The sequence below is a fragment of the Lithohypha guttulata genome, assembly GCF_036872675.1.
Source record: "Lithohypha guttulata strain CCFEE 5908 chromosome Unknown scaffold_8, whole genome shotgun sequence".
Taxonomy (NCBI): Eukaryota; Fungi; Ascomycota; class Eurotiomycetes; order Chaetothyriales; family Trichomeriaceae; genus Lithohypha; species Lithohypha guttulata.
Window position 1 is genome coordinate 427,399 of NW_027042757.1, and position 17,106 is coordinate 444,504.

At 49.6% G+C, this 17,106-nt stretch overlaps 9 protein-coding genes across 9 annotated transcripts; 3 read left to right on the plus strand and 6 right to left on the minus strand.

Annotated features, from left to right (window-relative positions):
* Positions 1-77: 77 nt before the first annotated feature.
* YSH1 (endoribonuclease ysh1) lies at positions 78-3,018 on the plus strand (the record flags this gene model as incomplete). The annotated part of the gene is made up of 2 exons (XM_064902605.1): positions 78-331; positions 633-3,018. 2 exons carry the CDS (start codon positions 78-80, stop codon positions 3,016-3,018), a joined length of 2,640 nt encoding a protein of 879 aa, XP_064751081.1.
* A 456-nt stretch (positions 3,019-3,474) lies between these two features.
* RPS25 (40S ribosomal protein S25) lies at positions 3,475-3,930 on the plus strand (the record flags this gene model as incomplete). Its single annotated transcript, XM_064902606.1, has 3 exons — positions 3,475-3,477; positions 3,590-3,644; positions 3,698-3,930. 3 exons carry the CDS (start codon positions 3,475-3,477, stop codon positions 3,928-3,930), a joined length of 291 nt encoding a protein of 96 aa, XP_064751082.1.
* A 241-nt stretch (positions 3,931-4,171) lies between these two features.
* LTR64_008292 (uncharacterized protein) lies at positions 4,172-5,008 on the minus strand (the record flags this gene model as incomplete). The annotated part of the gene is made up of 1 exon (XM_064902607.1): positions 4,172-5,008. The coding sequence occupies one exon, from the start codon at positions 5,006-5,008 to the stop codon at positions 4,172-4,174; it is 837 nt and encodes a 278-aa protein (XP_064751083.1).
* Positions 5,009-5,449: 441 nt separating this feature from the next.
* On the plus strand, positions 5,450-7,258 carry LTR64_008293 (uncharacterized protein; the record flags this gene model as incomplete). The annotated part of the gene is made up of 2 exons (XM_064902608.1): positions 5,450-6,370; positions 6,419-7,258. The coding sequence occupies 2 exons, from the start codon at positions 5,450-5,452 to the stop codon at positions 7,256-7,258; spliced, it is 1,761 nt and encodes a 586-aa protein (XP_064751084.1).
* Positions 7,259-7,703: 445 nt separating this feature from the next.
* On the minus strand, positions 7,704-9,697 carry LTR64_008294 (uncharacterized protein; the record flags this gene model as incomplete). Its single annotated transcript, XM_064902609.1, has 2 exons — positions 7,704-9,230; positions 9,299-9,697. 2 exons carry the CDS (start codon positions 9,695-9,697, stop codon positions 7,704-7,706), a joined length of 1,926 nt encoding a protein of 641 aa, XP_064751085.1.
* Positions 9,698-10,409: 712 nt separating this feature from the next.
* On the minus strand, positions 10,410-11,531 carry LTR64_008295 (uncharacterized protein; the record flags this gene model as incomplete). Its single annotated transcript, XM_064902610.1, has 1 exon — positions 10,410-11,531. One exon carries the CDS (start codon positions 11,529-11,531, stop codon positions 10,410-10,412), a length of 1,122 nt encoding a protein of 373 aa, XP_064751086.1.
* Positions 11,532-12,008: 477 nt separating this feature from the next.
* LTR64_008296 (uncharacterized protein) lies at positions 12,009-13,085 on the minus strand (the record flags this gene model as incomplete). The annotated part of the gene is made up of 1 exon (XM_064902611.1): positions 12,009-13,085. The coding sequence occupies one exon, from the start codon at positions 13,083-13,085 to the stop codon at positions 12,009-12,011; it is 1,077 nt and encodes a 358-aa protein (XP_064751087.1).
* A 203-nt stretch (positions 13,086-13,288) lies between these two features.
* On the minus strand, positions 13,289-14,413 carry lad1 (L-arabinitol 4-dehydrogenase; the record flags this gene model as incomplete). Its single annotated transcript, XM_064902612.1, has 1 exon — positions 13,289-14,413. The coding sequence occupies one exon, from the start codon at positions 14,411-14,413 to the stop codon at positions 13,289-13,291; it is 1,125 nt and encodes a 374-aa protein (XP_064751088.1).
* A 756-nt stretch (positions 14,414-15,169) lies between these two features.
* On the minus strand, positions 15,170-16,341 carry LTR64_008298 (uncharacterized protein; the record flags this gene model as incomplete). Its single annotated transcript, XM_064902613.1, has 2 exons — positions 15,170-16,191; positions 16,311-16,341. 2 exons carry the CDS (start codon positions 16,339-16,341, stop codon positions 15,170-15,172), a joined length of 1,053 nt encoding a protein of 350 aa, XP_064751089.1.
* Positions 16,342-17,106: the final 765 nt, after the last annotated feature.

Consider the following 17,106-nt stretch of genomic DNA (forward strand, 5'->3'; position numbering starts at 1 on the left):
GGTTTCACGTCTATCCAGCGTAATGTTGTGCTACAACTCTTGATTGTCGGCTGTACTTCTGCAGCTCAACTACCGTAATGGCAACGAAACGAAAAGCCGCCGCCATGAGCGGCGCTACGGAAGATGAAGACCCCGTCGACCCATCGGACGAACTGACTTTCATTGGTTTGGGAGGATGTCAAGAAGTGGGCAGATCCTGCCATGTTCTTCAGTACAAGGGCAAGATTGTTATGCTTGATGCTGGCATGCACACTGGTCGTGAGGGTATGGCTGCTATGCCTTACTTCGACGATTTCGATCTTGGAACAGTCGATATTCTACTTATCAGTCAGTACGTACAGTCCTCCAATCCCTGCTCTCGTCTTGCGCATTCTGGTACGATTCGGAAATGGTGGTATTGCAGTATCGAAGCGCTCGAGAGGAGGATCAGTCGCAAGGAGCACAAGATCACTGTTCTTGGATGGCCGAAGCGCTTTTGCAATCTGCTGTATCATAGTTCAGCACAATACGATTCAGTTTCATGCATGCTCTTCTTCCTGATCTATTCTCTCGCGCGGATGCTGTACTACCCCATGGGCAAGCTCTTATATAGAAGTTGTGTTGAACCTAGTAGCTAACTCCCGTGTGCCTAGCTTCCATCTCGACCATGCTGCAGCGCTTCCCTACGTTCTGTCAAAGACCAATTTTCAAGGACGAGTTTTTATGACGCACCCAACCAAGGCTATCTACAAATGGCTCATTCAAGACTCTGTCAGAGTTAGCAATACTTCCTCGACTTCCGATCAAAGGACGTCACTGTACACTGAAGCGGATCATATGTCTACGCTACCTAAAATTGAGACAATCGACTTCTACACCACTCACACTATCAATGGAATTCAAGTCACTCCATACCCAGCCGGTCATGTGCTTGGAGCCGCTATGTTCTTGATCAACATTGCCGGCCTCAATATATTCTTTACAGGTGACTACTCAACAGAACAAGATCGACATCTGGTCGCTGCGGCAGTTCCGGACCCAAAGAAGGTTGGCAAGATCGACCTCCTGATATCAGAGTCCACGTTCGGTATATCGACCGCTCCTCCGAGAGAAGAACGAGAATTTGGTTTGTTAAAATCAATAACGAACATTGTGAACAGAGGCGGAAAAGTGCTCATGCCTGTCTTTGCACTTGGAAGAGCACAAGAATTACTCCTCATTCTTGAAGATTACTGGGCAAGACATCCTGACTTACAAAAGGTCCCCATCTATTATACTGGACAAACAGCGAGAAAGTGTATGGTGGTCTACCAAACATATATCAATGCCATGAACGACAATATCAAGAGGATATTTAGGGAAAGAATGGCGGAGGCCGAAGCTGCTGGTAATGCTAAAGGTCTCAGTTCAGGACCCTGGGACTTTCGACACGTGCGAAGTCTGCGAAGCCTGGATCGCTTCGACGACATAGGTAGCTGCGTGATGTTGGCGTCGCCCGGTATGCTGCAGTCTGGCATGTCACGCATTCTGTTAGAGCGATGGGCACCAGATCAGAGGAACGGTGTGGTAATGACAGGCTACAACGTCGAGGGCACCATGGGTCGAACCATTTTGTCGGAACCAGATCAAATACCAGCGATCATGAGTGGTACGACGAACGCACAAACTATCGGACGCAGAAACCGAGATGACGAAGCCGTTATGATACCTCGAAGGTGCTCAGTCGAGGAATTCTCTTTTGCAGCCCACGTCACAGGGAAGCAGAACATCGACTTCATCGAAGCCATACATGCACCACACGTTATCTTAGTGCATGGAGAGAAGTCGCAAGCAGGAAGGCTGAAGTCAAGGTTGCTAGACAACAATTCCAAGAGATCAGCGAACAATGCCGAGACACAACAGACAAAAGTCTATAGTCCAGAGAATGGTGCTGAAGTAAAAATACCCTTCAGGAAGGACAAAATTGCCAAAGTTGTTGGCAGGCTAGCACAAATTCCCGCACCACAAGGTCCTGATGACGAGAGAGTGATAAGCGGCGTTATGGTTCAAAATGGTTTCAAGTTGAGCTTGATGGCTCCTGAAGACCTTAGGGAGTATGCTGGGTTGACAAGCACTACTGTGCTATGCCGTCAACACATTGTCCTGACCGCAGCCACTATCGAGCTGATCAAGTGGGCTTTAGAAGGCACGTTCGGTGCCATCGAGGAGATCGGACAGGTCAAGGCAGAGACGAACGGTGACAGTCACCCAGAGGACGGCGCAAAAAAAGAAGTGGAGACAAAGATAGAGCAAGAGCAGGCGGATGAGGAGTTCACATCCGAACCTGCTCGTACCTTCCTTGTGATGGGGTGCATTCAACTGAAATGGTCCGGTCGTGACAAGGAAATCGAACTCGAATGGGAAGGGAACACAATGAATGACGGAATTGCCGACGCCGTCATGTCTGTTCTGGCTACTGTCGAGTCAACTCGTGCTTCGGTCAAATTCACGCAGAAGGATGTCAAACACCACCATCACAGCCACAGCCACGATCACGAAACCAAGGAAGCCCTTTCGGAAGAGATACAGATAGCGAAGTCCACGAACGGGATAACGAACGGTCAGGCCCAGCCAAGAGCCGTACGTAATCAACTGGCAAACCTCATACCCGAGGAGCGATTCTCTCGTCTCACCATGTTTCTGGAAGAGCAATTCGGTAACAATATCGACCCCATCGAGACTCCACGGATTAGCCACCTCACACAGGTAGATGGTAAGAGTCTCAAAGACGGGAATGCGGATTCTGATGAGGACGAGGAGGACGTGGAAGAACGTAACGCCGCATTGATGGCGTCAGAGCGTGCTCGCTTAGCCGCTCTGGGAATACCTGTCCCTGGTCTTCAGATCAAGGTCGACAAAGTCATCGCACGACTCTGGCTTGATGATCTGACGCTCGAGTGTCCAAGCAAGGTGTGGCGTGAGAGGATCATGGCTGTGGTTGAGCGAGCTGTTGAGACTGTGGCGCCTCTCTGGAGTGTTGGTGGTGGTTCAAGAGGATAGAAGAACTTTCATACTCGGTTCGACAACTTATCACAGTGATCATATCTAGAGCAGCCTGTACAACATGTTACGATTAGCCAGCTGAAAGGATGAAGTTAGTGATCCAGAGTGTTCGTGAAGCTCTGACTTCACAGCGAGGAGTACGATAGCCAGAACGGCCTTTTGTGGTCTTGCAATCATTTCAGGGAATTTTTATCCTGTGTATTAGCAGCTTCCAATGAATCCATTGACTACAATGCCACCTTCCATACAGATGTATTGCAATGTGCTTCGTCTTGCTCTAGTTGTGTGCTTGATTCTAAGGCATCAATTTGAAGCTGGTCTTCCAGGTGTTTTGGGGCAGGTTGACCGAGCCTTAATGCTTGGCGTTGTGCGGCGCGCCGACAAAACCATCACCACTATCTGGCCCTCACTCTTCTCGTCTGTAGATCATCCACCACAACACAATTCGACAAGATGGTATGTCAGCCCCTGCAATAAGAGCTTCTGTGACAGCACGAAATGCATCGCACGAAGTCCGACGACGAAATGCTACGTCGAGCCGACAGCTAAAGCTAACACGACCTAACAGGCGCCAGCAACCTCCGGCGGCAAGAAGCAAAAGAAGAAGTGGTCGAAGGGAAAGGGTATGTCAAGAGCTGTTATTGAATGAAGACGACGTAGCTGATTTCATGCGCAGTCAAGGACAAGGCCAACCACGCAGTCATCCTCGACAAAGCCACCTCGGATAAACTCAACAAAGACGTTCAATCGTACAAACTCATCACAGTCGCAGTTCTGGTCGATCGTCTGAAGGTCAACGGTTCATTGGCAAGAAGAGCACTGAGAGATTTGGAGGAGAAGGGCACCATCAACAAGGTTGTTTCGCACAGTAGTGGCTCGATCTACACAAGGGCGGTCACCTCTGACTAAGTGGGTTCTTTCAGCCAATGCCGGGCACGAGATGAATTCATGATGGGACGATAAGGCATGGCACGGCTGGTCGACATGTATACCTAACATGAATGAGGCCATGGCAGTCGACATAATGTTGAAGATGACCATGGAAGAACTTCAGCGTGGCTCAGAACAATTCACATAAGTGAATACCATCCGAGTTCAAACCAGAAAATTTCGGGCTTGTGAATGAGCTTGTGCGAGTTTTTCCTTCAAATTATTGTACAGGTTTTCCAGGCGCTTCCTTCTTTTGGTTCATGTTCTTTCTTTTTGGACGACCTTTCTCGGCCTGAGCACACAAAGTCGGGGCAGGACCTGCAGGCTCATCCTCTACACCTACCACCTTCCCAACCTCAAAGTACTTCTTGCTGTTCGTGTAAAATTTGACCCACCTATCAACTTCGTCGCGTACTTTTTTCCTCGCAACACGTCTTTCTCGCTCCGCTCTTGTCTTGCGTTCAGCACTGCTGATGTTCTCGTCTGGATCTTCGACAGGAAGGTATACATCTTCTGCGCCACGCAGGTCACTCGTCCGATCTTCCATAAAACATCCTGTGACAAAAGCTCTTGACGCATCGTGGCCAGCAAACGCATGATACGATCCACCAGGACCGTACGTGTGTGCACCAGCACTTACATCAAAGATTGTTCCATTCACTGCCAGATATATCGGCGATCTAGGGTCACTCCCATCATACCGTGCCAGCTCCGTCTCTGTCAGGTATACTGGCCCTCGAAAATATTGCTTGAGCTCTGCGGGCTTTGTGAACCACGGTCGAGGCAGACCGAAAATATATGACTCGCCGGACGTTACATAGGACGAAGCTGCAGCAGTAATCATGATCAACAGAACAGTTATACGAATGATATCTGTTGTCGACGGCAAGGGAAAGCCCTGATCCTCAGCTTCATCTTTGGCAGCAACTTGTCTGGACGCATCTTGAGGGTCCCGAGGTCTTCGCTGGCGAACTTCAGGGACAGTCTCTTTGCTCTTCGCTGTCGCCATTATTTCTTCTTCCTCGTAATCGTCGACAAAGCCTGTCTGTCGTGCCATACAGATTCACAATCTCCCGGAACAAATGTTGACAAGCTCACGTTGAACGTTCAGGAAAACACCATATCCTCGTGGTCGGAGATTCACATGCGTCCCTGGCAACGTTATTGTTTTCCCCACAAGGTTTAGTGACGCCTCGGGATGGTTAGCTCAGATGGATCGATGTCCATGCAGGCCAACGCGAACTGGAACTCCCCAAACTCCCAGCCATCCATATTATTGTGAGAGTGCCTGACCTACACCATCGCACTCTTTGCTGGCTTACCCTGCTCGCCTACACTACTCTTTGTAAATATTTGAAACCACACTAGGCCTCGTCACTACTAAACGACGCTACAGCAATCAGGGACATTTGAATACCTACCCACCTTGGACGCGAGACCGCCAACTGCGCATGAGAGACCATCAATTAACGAAAGGCTCATAGTAGCTGCAACCAAAATGAGGGAAGAGCAGAGGCGTAAGATTACAACCATCACCACATCGCGCACCAGTTATGGCGCATCCAGCAATCGATCAGCCTTCGGCTACTGGGTCCCTCTGGCGATAACTTTAACTGCTGCTACGGTCGCACTAGGAGCCTGGATCTGGAGTGAACGGGATGATAAAGAAGAGTCTGAGTCTGAAAATGAACACTATTATGCCAGCACTTCCAAACCCAGCGGTAGACATGATGGTGGTCTTAGTGGCGCTTCGACTGCTGCAGGCACGGCAGGACTTGGGGCAGCAGCTGGTTATGCCAGTATGAGTGGTGGTCTACCTCCTGGGCCTGGTCCAGCTGGTTCCCAGCAGCAACCTCCACCTGGATCTTTTGCACCACAGCCTCCGTTGCAAGGAGGGTTCCAAGGTCCTCCTCCTGGCTCGATGCCTCCTGGCGCAAGTGGTGAGGCTGCAGGTTTCTATAACCAGGAGAATCAATCGCGCGCAATGTCAACTGGTGTCTCAAATACTCAGCAAGACGACTCGAGTTTCCTGACGAGAATGACAAACGCAGTCGGCAGTAATACATGGGCAGGCAAATCTCTAGCAGCAGCTGGTTCAATGGTTGGAGGGGCCGTAAATGCTGTAAGAGGTGCTGGGGACGATGGTCAAGCCTTCAGTGATCAGGAGAGATGGTCAGAAGAAGCCGACAAACCAGAAAGAACAATGTCCCCTCGAAAATCGACTGGCACAGTTGCTGGTGCGGGCGCAGACGTTAGTAGGCGAGGACTGCAGCGAACCGGTACGGCAGCAGAATTTTACTCCGGCGCTGTTGATGCCCCACGACGGAGTTCAGTTGCCTCCAAGAAGCGTCGAACTGTCGCCGTGGTTGTCTCTGCTGTGGACAGAGTCGACGATGGCCTCGAAGTAGACGCTCATCAGGTAAAGTGATTGCTCCCTAAATCCACGACCTGTACTAATTGACCACAGTCCATCCTTGCTCATCTGCCAGGATACATCAACCCTGACACTACACGGATCATAGTCCTTATCTACGACCCCGAACTACATACACATCCTCTATCTCTCATCTCTCGACGCGCCTCAGAACGTCACACATCAGTTCCATCTGTCCGATCACAATCTACCTCCTCCTACGCTAAGATAAACACCCCTGGCGCAAACGGCACACCAGCACAAACCCCAGGCGACTTCCCTCACGACAACGACTCCGATGATAAAGGTATACTAGCTCACATCGACCCCAAGCCCGAAGACAGCAACACCTCCCTCTCCCGCCGCGACTCCCGAGACGATCGCTCCGAGCAGAAACGCGAAACACTCGCATACCCCGCCACCGCATCCCTAGTCCGCGAACGCAGCAACGAACTCATCCCCACCAACAACCCCCTCGACGTTGAAGCCAACCCCCTCTTCAAAACTCTTTACAACCAAGCCAACGCCCTCGTCGACCGCGACACCTCGATCCTCCCATTCACTTCCCGCGACGGCCACAAGCACATTCTCCGCTCAATCCAGCCCGAAACCCTATATATCCAAGAATCACTCTGTGGCACAGATGGCTCACTTGTCTCGGAACTGCGAGGCTGGGTCAGGAGTATTGTCGTGGTGATTGGTGACGAGGGCGGATTTGGTGGGTTGATTGATTCGGATACTGAAGATGAGAGGGGGAGACGAAAGCAGACCGGCATGAGTGCTGAGAAGTGGTGGAAAAAGGAGAGTGTGACGGGCGTTGGGAGAGGGGTTAGTGTGGTTGAGAGTCTGAATGTCGGCGATGATTGGAGGAGGAGGGTGAATGATGAGGAATGAGATAGGCAACTGTTTGTTTTGGTCAAGCACTGTTAGGTCAGCATGAGGAGTTCTTGTAATGATATGAGTTATGACAGTAGGGTATGCAGTATAAACTCAATTTTGACGTTAAGCCTTAATCTCGATTACGAGTACTCCGATGGCACTATGAGGAAGCTTTGAGCTTTTACTGGATGTCTGTAATCGCTTCTGGTACTTGCAGTTCTCATGCTGTAAATGAGTCTTAGAGATTTCTTAGTAATTGTCATGCCTGACCTTGTTGAGTATAGCACGTTGCAGCAAGTTGAGTCAAGACAGCATAAGTTGTGTAAAGTTGCAGCAAGTTCTAACGAGATCAAAACGAGTTATACAGAGTTAGATCAAGTTGCAAGAAATTACAACAAATCTCGCAGTACTCCATTCAAGCTACATACATATATCTCAAGCTCCCTGCGACATCATAATTTCACCTCCCCCTCAGCTTAGCTCTCATCTTCATCGCATCCACAGGTACAGCAGTAACGTTATTAATCGACCACACCTCCCAACCATGCGCCTCTCCAAGCTTAATGTCCTCTTTCCCCGTACCGCCATACCGAACCTCACCAGGCTTCGGCCTCGTCCCATCAAGTCCGACTTTCTGCCATTCAAAGCCTCGTGCGATCACGCCTAGCACGATCTTTGCTTCTAGATATGCGAGGTTCGATCCTATACATGTGCGTGGACCTCGCTCGAAGGGTCGATAGCTGCCTGTAGGTAGGGTGGAGATGTGGTAGGGGTGTGGAAGGTTTGTTTTGCTGTTGTGCTTTGCGGCTGCGCTATTCATTTCTTTGCTGGATGTGTCTAGTGCTTCTTCTAGCTCGTCGACTGTTCCTTTTCCGCTGCGATCGAGGAAGCGGGATGGGTCGAATGTGAGTGCATCAGGACCCCATGTGGTTGGATTACGATGAATGATGTGGTGGGAGTTGTAGAATCTTGCGCCGTCGGCTCGAACTTTTCGTGCTTCGAAGTGTTCTCCGGTTTTGCTGTGCGTCCATGCTGGTAGGTCGATGTAGTAGGGTGCATTGCTCTTGTTTGCGGGATACGTCGGATCGTAGGGTGCCATTGGCACTAGTCGAGCACTGCCTGCGGGTGGATGTAGTCTCAATGTTTCCTTGACGAATGCTGTTGTGTATGGCAGTTTCGAACCAAGTAGTTCATCTGCGTTGGTGTTGTCTCGCTCAAGAATATCCAGCAACGCGAAGGGGTCTGATGCTCCAAATACTTCGTCGTGCTCGGCACAAAGTCGCTCCCGAATCTGTCGATAGTGGTCAGAGTAAAACGGCGAGGAAGGATATGACTTCGAAAGTTCGTAGGCCATCCACTGGATAACGGTCGATGTGGTATCTTGACCTGCAAAGAGAAATGTCTTCACTTGCGAGATGGTGGAGTCAAGGACGGCTGGTGTTGGATTTACACCAGAAAGGGCGAGATTCACGATTGACTTGCCCGAGCCTGTGTCACTCTTTTCAGATGTTCTCTTGGAAGATGGTAACTTGTCGATAATCTCTGTATATAGTGCTCGTGAGTAAATCCTGTCATAAATCCACTCCTTGATCCTTCTCTGCGGGAAGAGGTAGGCGCCTAGGTCAAATCCTTGCCCAACCTTTTCTATCAGTGTCGACATGGTCACAATAGCTGTAAGCAAACCAAATCGCGATTTCGCACCTTCGCCATCGCCCAAAGTTTGGGCATGAAAGTCTTTATCAATAGCAACTTGAGTGATCACATCGATGGTTAGGTCAGTAGTAAGCTCCTTCAAAGGAAAAGCATCTCCCTTCTCAACATGCTTCTTCAACCGGTCAAGAAAGATTCTCGTCTTACTCACTATCAGTGGGACAAGACTGTGGAGATGAGCAGGTGCAAAACCCTTGTTGAATCTTCTTCTCTGAGTTCGCCAGTTGTCTCCTTCGATGAGTACGAGAGACTGTTTGCCAACCAGTTTCGTGAGTGCCTGTAGGGTATTTGATTTCTTTCACAGGTCAATCTGTTAGGCTAGCTGAAATAGGTGGGGTGACTTACTGGAGTGCTGTGCCTGAAACGTTCTGTGGGTTGTGTTATACTCTCTGCTACAGTTGGATCCGCGATTATGATCATGGCGCGATCTACCGGAGCAAGGTCGACAACATATGCTGGAGGATTCCCAAGCTCGTGCCATACATCCTCAAATGCATAGTCGGGATGTGCATTGATAGAAGGATTTAATTTAGGTCCGATTGTGGCCAAATGGCCCCAAAACCAGTGTCGCGGATGCTGTGGTAAATCTTTGTAACCAGTATGTGTTCGATAAGTGAAAACGGATGTTTCGAAGATTTTGTAAAGAACGAAGAGAGCACACCCCAGTAACGCGAGACGAGCGAGTGGTAGGATCGCGTTCGTGAGCTCCATCTCGCGATTGACAGACAACGATGCATCTTTCATGCTGTCAAGGTAGGGCGAATATAGTTTCTGCTTGCACGCTGCCTTCTGAAGGGATCACAGTGTGTGCTTCTGAACTTCATTTATCACGAAGCGAGTGGTGGGATGCTTAGGCCTCCACAGAACTCTCTTGGCTAGTCAAGACTGGGCAGCCAGTGCCATGTCGAATCCATTACCTTGCTGGTTTCCTTGTCGTCACGAAGACGAAGCAGCGGCAGGCTCTTGATGTAACATGGTCAGAAATCTGGCATGATGAAGCCCTAACAATATAGCCGAGCACACCATGTGGGAAGGATCGTAATTCTACCCGAATACGGACACGATCGTCGCTGCCTGAGCGCTTACGTCGCAATCATTCCGAGCACTGTGAACGGCAGTCACGTCGCGTACCACTACAGGGTGCATATGAATGAAGTTTCGACACTTTCACAAGACTCAGCTGGGTCCTGGAAACAGAGCAGGCTTGGCAGGAATGCGACAGGGTATGGACGATGCAAAATATAGCTTGTCAGTTTCAAAGGATCGTTTTGCCAATGTCCAAGTTCCAACACATCATGTTTTGGGGGGGTTTCCAGAAGATACACGTCCTTTTCGTTGTGATCCAGACACCGTTGAGCAGAATATTCGAGTAATGTCTCCCTGAAATCCAGAAAGAACTGATTATTATGGACTAATTTTGGCTGCTAATAACGATGAAGAGAAGATAACTCGCACATTATAGATCAGACTCAGCCGTCGGTACCGATTTCACAACCTCGTCCATCAACTCCGTCCACAGTTGCTGTTCGATTCTCTTCCCTTGTTCGGTCTGCAACCATGCCGAGCCAACACCTTTCACCGTGCCTTCAGTCATGTACATACCATGACTCTTGACATCACCTTCCTGACCAACAGCTCCCACTAACAACGATCGTGCTCCAACCTCTGCCTCCCTCCCGATCAGTCTAAGCGCGACTCGACTGACTGCTGTACCGGCGGTTCTGAACAGCTCTGTCTTACAATAGCCAGGGGCTGCACAATTCACGATCATACCCTTCTTGGTGTTTTGAGTACCAGAAACAGGGTAGCGAGCTGCAAGCTGATGTACAAGCATCTGCAGCATCACCTTGCTGAGATTGTATCTGTCCTCGCCGATCTTGTTCTTCCATCTGGTCTCAGTACTCAGCCATTGCATGATGCCTTCTCCACTTTGATTCTGTTCTGCCTCGACAAGCAATGCATGCTTCGCCAAGAACTGGACTGCGCTGCCAACGAATGTGATCCTTGGCGTGAGTCCAGGCCGTGCTTTTTCACGCAAAACAGGTATTATGAGTACGGCGAGCATCATCGTGCCAACCACATTGACCATGACGGTCATCTCATATCCACCATCCTCGTCTTTGGCCTTCTGATACGAGACCAGGTCGACACCAGCATTGAGCACAATCGCGTCGACGTGATCTAGCTCACGTCTTGTACGTTCTGTAAAGGCCACGATTGAGGCTTTGCTAGCCATATCGAGCTCCCAGACATATATCTCGAGCTGTGAACCTTTCTCGCTGGGCAGGGTAGCCAAGATAGCCTCACGGGCTGCATTGCCCTTGCTCGCACTCCGACATGCGAGGATAAGACGTGACACGCAAGCCAGCTCGGCAAACTGCTTCGCTGCTTCAAGGCCAAGACCAGTGTTAGCGCCTGTAACGATTATGGTACGACCTCGAATTTCTGGCTTGGTTATGTTGGATTCAGTGACGGGTGTAATGGTGCCGAATATCTGTCCCTTGAGGAAGCTGCGCAAGTTTTGAGCATCAGAGTAGGCGTCCAGCTTTACTTTTGCTTCGGGATGAGGTTTAGCCATGTCGACCGATGAGTGCTGTTTGTAATGTGTTGGAAGATTTTATCGTCTTACAGACTGTTTGCACGGGGATTGTCGAGCTGATTCCACGACCTAGTACAAGTATTTATCCAGTTTCAAGGGTCGGTGATTGCTATGCTGATAGTGCCCGTACATGATCCGGTTTTCCATCTCGCTCTTGTCTCGAGAGCGTCGGCGCCGACATCTCTTTACCATGAGAGGTCAATGCTTTGCGGTCGCCTGGTGTCAGTTTGAGGCTATGGGCGTCTTGATCTAATCTCGTAGTTCTGAGGGGATAGGTCTCCGAGACCTTGCTGTTTTTGGTAAGCAGTAACAGCTTAAGGCCGCTTTATTGCCTGATCCGGAAAGTCTTGGCATTTTAGCATATTCCATGGACGTGCACTACTAGCTTCCTGCCTCCTCACTGAAATACTAATGCCAGAACATGGACCGATTTCTTCAGCTGTAGCCGTTCTATGATCAGGCAGTGGTGCTCATCTGTTTGAACAACTCCTCACCTCTGAGCCAGCGACCTACATTATCAGCTGTCTGCTCATACCAGCTCGTCATAGTATTCTCTTCGACATATCCCATATGAGGACTGACGAGGACCGTTACATCTTCCGGCCAGTCATTGCTCCTCCAGACACTGTCTTCTGGCAACGGTTCAACATCAAACACATCCAAGCCAACACCTTTGAGCTTCTTCTGTCTCAACGCATTAACTAAGGCAGACTCATCTATGAGAGGACCACGACTAGTGTTGATGAGAACAGAACTCTTCTTCATCCAGCTCAGTTCTTGCTTGCCAACAGTACCACGACTTCTGTCGCTCAGTACATAGTGTACACTCAATACATCAGCATTGGCGAATAGTTCCTGCTTGCTGCTCGCGACACGGAAAGAGCCGGCTGGTAATCCTCGATCAGCTGCTGCACGATCGGCCTTCTCCTGAGTCAGGTTCTCACTCCAAGCCAGCACTTTCATGCCAAAGCCTAGGATACCAGTTGCAGCAGCTTGCACACCCAGTCTTCCCAGACCTAACAGACCAAGCGTCTTCCCAGCCAGACCCGTGTTCAGCCCCTCTTGCCATCCCTCCTCACCCCTTCCAGTCTTGACACGAAGGTCGAGCTCAGCAATACGCCGAGCAACACCTAGAATTAATGCCCAACATTGCTCGTTCGTACTGTCATAGTTAGGGACAGCTTTTGGTGAAGGCCCTGTACCTGCTACTAATATGCTGTGATTCTCACATTCAGCTAGATCGATGCTGGCGTTGCGACTTCCTGTCGTGAGTAATAGTTTCAAGTTTGGAAGTTGAGATATCAGTTCTGCCGGGAATGGTGTCCTTTCTCGCATGGTGCTGATTATGGTATAGGGCTTCAGGCGATCTATCGCGGCTTTGAGGCCATCTGGTGTGCGGGTGAGAAGTGTTGATGGACAGTAGTCAATTTGCACGTTGTGGTCAGGGTTTTGTCGAGTGAAATGTTCGAATATTGGTTTGGAAGTATAGGCATAATCGTCAAGGACGGCGAGACGTATAGGTGAAGCGGACATTGTCGATGCTCCGTCGGTTTAGCGGCTGTCCCAGGGATGAAGTGGTTCTATATGAATGAGACATCAGTGTGAAAGCAAGATACGACCTGATCTTAAATACGTAAGTGGTGTGGGGAAGTGATAACTCCAATATTCAGATCTGAAAAAGTGCCTGAAATGTATTCTCTATGCAGACGGACGTTTTAGCTCAGAAAATGCTGTTGTTACAGACTGTCATCGTTCTTGATCTGCACCTTTATCGCCCCCGTTTTCGCATCGGCTGCTGTCTCAAAGGCCTTGATCGCATCCGACATGTTGAAGCGATGCGTAACCAGCTTGTCCAAGTTGATAACCCCATCTTGTACCAGGCGAATTGCCTTTGGCCATGTATTGCAGTACCGGTATTGGTATTGAAGGTCGATCTCCATCACGCTCAACCTCATGAACGGAATAGTCATCTCGTTCTTGCCAACGCCGATGATAAAGACTTTACCACCGAACTTGGTAGAGTATATGGCAGTGTTAACTGACGACTCAACACCTGTGCATTCCATAGCCACACGCGGTCTGTTCCCATCCATACCTGCTACCACCTCTTCTGCACAATCTTCCGGACTTTTCCCCCGAGGTATTAGGTAGGTACGAACTCTGGGCACAAGCTCTTTGGCGAACTTCAGCCGGCTCTCAGCAATATCTGTAATCAGGATTGGGCTAGCACCCGCAGCTGAAGCACACAGTAACGTTATCAGACCGATTGGACCTGCGCCACAGATCAAAACTGGATCTCCCAGCTTGATACCTGCTCTATCCATGCCTGCAAGGGCCACCGAAAGTGGTTCCAGCAGACTGCCCTGCTCGTAGCTCATTCCTCCGATCTTGTGACACCATGTTGCTGGGTGCTTGATGTATCTCCTCAGTAGACCAGGAACGGGAGGAGTACTTAGAAATGCTACGTTCTCGCAGCCGTTGTAGCGACCTATCAAACATGGCTCGCACTCGAAGCAAGGAACATTCGGTTCGATCGCGACGTTGTCTCCGACTTTGAGGTTTTTCACTGATGGGTGTGCGGCCAGGATCACTCCTGCAGATTCGTGACCGAGAATGTGATTTTCTCTCACCACCATGGTAGGTCCAATGCATCCATGGTGCCAGAAGTGTACGTCAGAACCACAGATGCCCGTGCTCTTGACTGCAATATATACTTCTCCAGGTGCTAAGTCCTTTCCATTCTTCACGTCATCCAAGGAAGGAGTGGCTTCGGCGACCCATAGGTCATGGTTTGGGTTGGTAAAGACACCGATATTAGGCTTCGCTTCCTCTGTCATGGTAAGTGTAGTGAGAGTAGACATGGTAGTATTAGAAGGAGAAACTTTTGGGGAAAGACGGACGCTATCTCGCAGTGAAAAGTGGGCAGTTGCGACGCGGTACGAGTCAGGTCTTATATTCGAGCAGATCACCTACCTCGTGGGCACGCTGTATCGTATCTCAAGGTGCCGAGCATTGAAACATTGATGCGAGCCTTACCATCAGCGGTAATGCTACCGCGGGGATGCAGCTCTAGCATGCTAGTAACTAAAACATGGATGTGTTGCACGAGCAGGACAATTCAGCCAAATTTCGAGCACTACTGCAGACCAAAGTCAGAGGAAATCCCCGCGTTCCAGCTCCATTCCGGAGGGGCGTCACGTCCGGGTCTTGGCAGAACGATGGTCCGAGTATCACTCACTGGCTGGAAGTAACACTTCAGAACGGGTGATTAGCTGTGTACGTCTCGCACAATCCACACAGGACAGTAGCGTAACACAAACACAGACGTGCCACGATCGCATCTCACTGGGGCTATAGCGCAGCTTGACAACTCACGACCGTATCATTGTTCGAATATTCAGATTTTCTATACTCGTCAAATGTAAAGCAAACACAGCTTTGAAGGTATGCAAAGGCTATGACAAAGTCTGTCCTGCTGTGAGAACAAATCTGGCTGTTCAGGTCAGCAACCCCCAATCAGCATGAGGAGTTTTATCCCTGATTTGAAAGCAATACCTTGCCGCAAAACAATCTTCACGGAACTTGATTAACCTCGAAATGACTCTTCCAGATCACAATCATGCCTCATCCACAAGGCCTTGAACCTTCTGCTTGAATTCAAACAGCTTCATCTCTGCAGCGCCAGCAGCCTCTCGAAGCATGTTGTTCTGGTCAACCAGATACTGGTAGTCGTTTGGTGGAGACGCAGAGCCGTAGCCCTCATCTGGATTTACCTTCGCCTTTTCGGCCTGCATTCGCTCTATGGTCCTAACAGCAGCCTTGAAGAGACGACCGAGAGGAGTTATACCTCCTTCGCTTTCGACTTGCTGGACGACAGCTGCGTCTAGACGTGCTGTAAGTTGGTCCTGATACTCCTGCTGAATGACCTTCCTCTCTCGATAGTCCACAGCATTTGGAGTCATCGACGGTCCTTGGCTGCGATCGTATGGAGTCCTGGTGTACAGAGTACCGTCCTTCTTGACTCTGTAACTAGTAGCATTATGCTTGCTCTCGATCTTCACCTCTGGCTTTACTGAGGTTCTTGAGTTCTTCCTAATCGCAGTTGCTTTCTTGTGGGTGCAGCGAGTTCTCTTCGCTCGGCAGGTCGAGCATGCCTTCAGGGCGGTTCGAGTAGTTTTGCTAGATTCTGGTTGTGTCGAGTCATCTTTGACCCGGCTGATGTGATCGGTGTTGGTGATGGATGTGGTTCCCGGCTCGTCCTTGGGTCGAATGAAGTTATAGCCAGTGCTGTGGAGACGCTTCTTCGGGATATCTCCCTTAGCTATAAAGGGTTGCTGTGGTCTCAAAGTAGGTGTGTCGGCCTCTAGAGGACCAGAAAAACCGGTGCCTGTTGTTTGGTTACATTGTGGGAAACGAGGATTCTTGAGTGGTGTCGGCAAGTTGTCAACTTCATCCTCAGAGTCCTCTGTTTCTTCTCCCCGATCTGTTCTTGGGCTGAAGGAAAAGTACTGATACTGATTGCTTGATGAAGAGCTGGTATTGACGCGTAGGTTATACTGTCTACCAGCAATCGAGTGTGCCATCTTGATCTTTTCCGCAACAGATGTCAGTTCACTAACACGAGACCAGATATTTTGAGCTTGATACGAACTCATAGTGGATCTTACTTGGTGATCGCAACTGTGTTGGTGTGCAGATCCAGGGCTAGAGTCAAACGGGTTCGTGTGTGTTTACACCTGAAACGTGATCAGTCCATACTATATACGTAGACGGCCTGTGACGAGGGCATGTTGGTGACAGGTAGACTTACCAAGATTGAAGACGACGAAGATTCATGAACAGATTCATAGACCATCAACTTACCTGTTCGAACCGGACTGCATACGAGTCTGAGCTCGAAAACGTGCGTGCCGTCTTAGAAGCTCACTGCATCGTGTCGATAAAGACTTCGTGATCCAATGTGTATCTCATATACGATCATGGGCTAACCAGGACCACTTTCAGTTGCTGAATCTCGGACAAGAGCTAGATGGACATCTTCGCTAGCATGGGATTCCAAAAGGTAATGAAGATGGCTGCCAGACAATGTTTTACTTTCGAGACTCTCAGATCAGAGCGTACTGCTAGTCGAGGTAGTGCACAGGATCATTGTTGATCTTCGACACGTCGACGCGTTGTGATTACCCGCGGCATAACGATCAACAGCAGGATCATCCAGCTCACTTTCACCTCAGGATGACCACGTGAAAATGCAAATCGCGAAAATCAGCACTGTCCCAAATCGACCATGCTCCTTAAAGTCACCCTTCCACGCTCGAAGCCGCAAGAGTAGTACAAGTCCACTGTCATTCTACACGAATGGTTTGTAGTCCGATCACGAGATATGGGGGACTGACGACCGGGTGTTTTCACATTTTCTATCGATCGTCTGCTTTCCCCATTTTATTCCAACGAACAAATTTGAGGAGAAAGTTCGTGGCTCACAACGTGCACAATACGAGGGCGTCGCTGCCAGCCTGGAGCTGGATCACAACCATCGTAACTAGGTATCGAC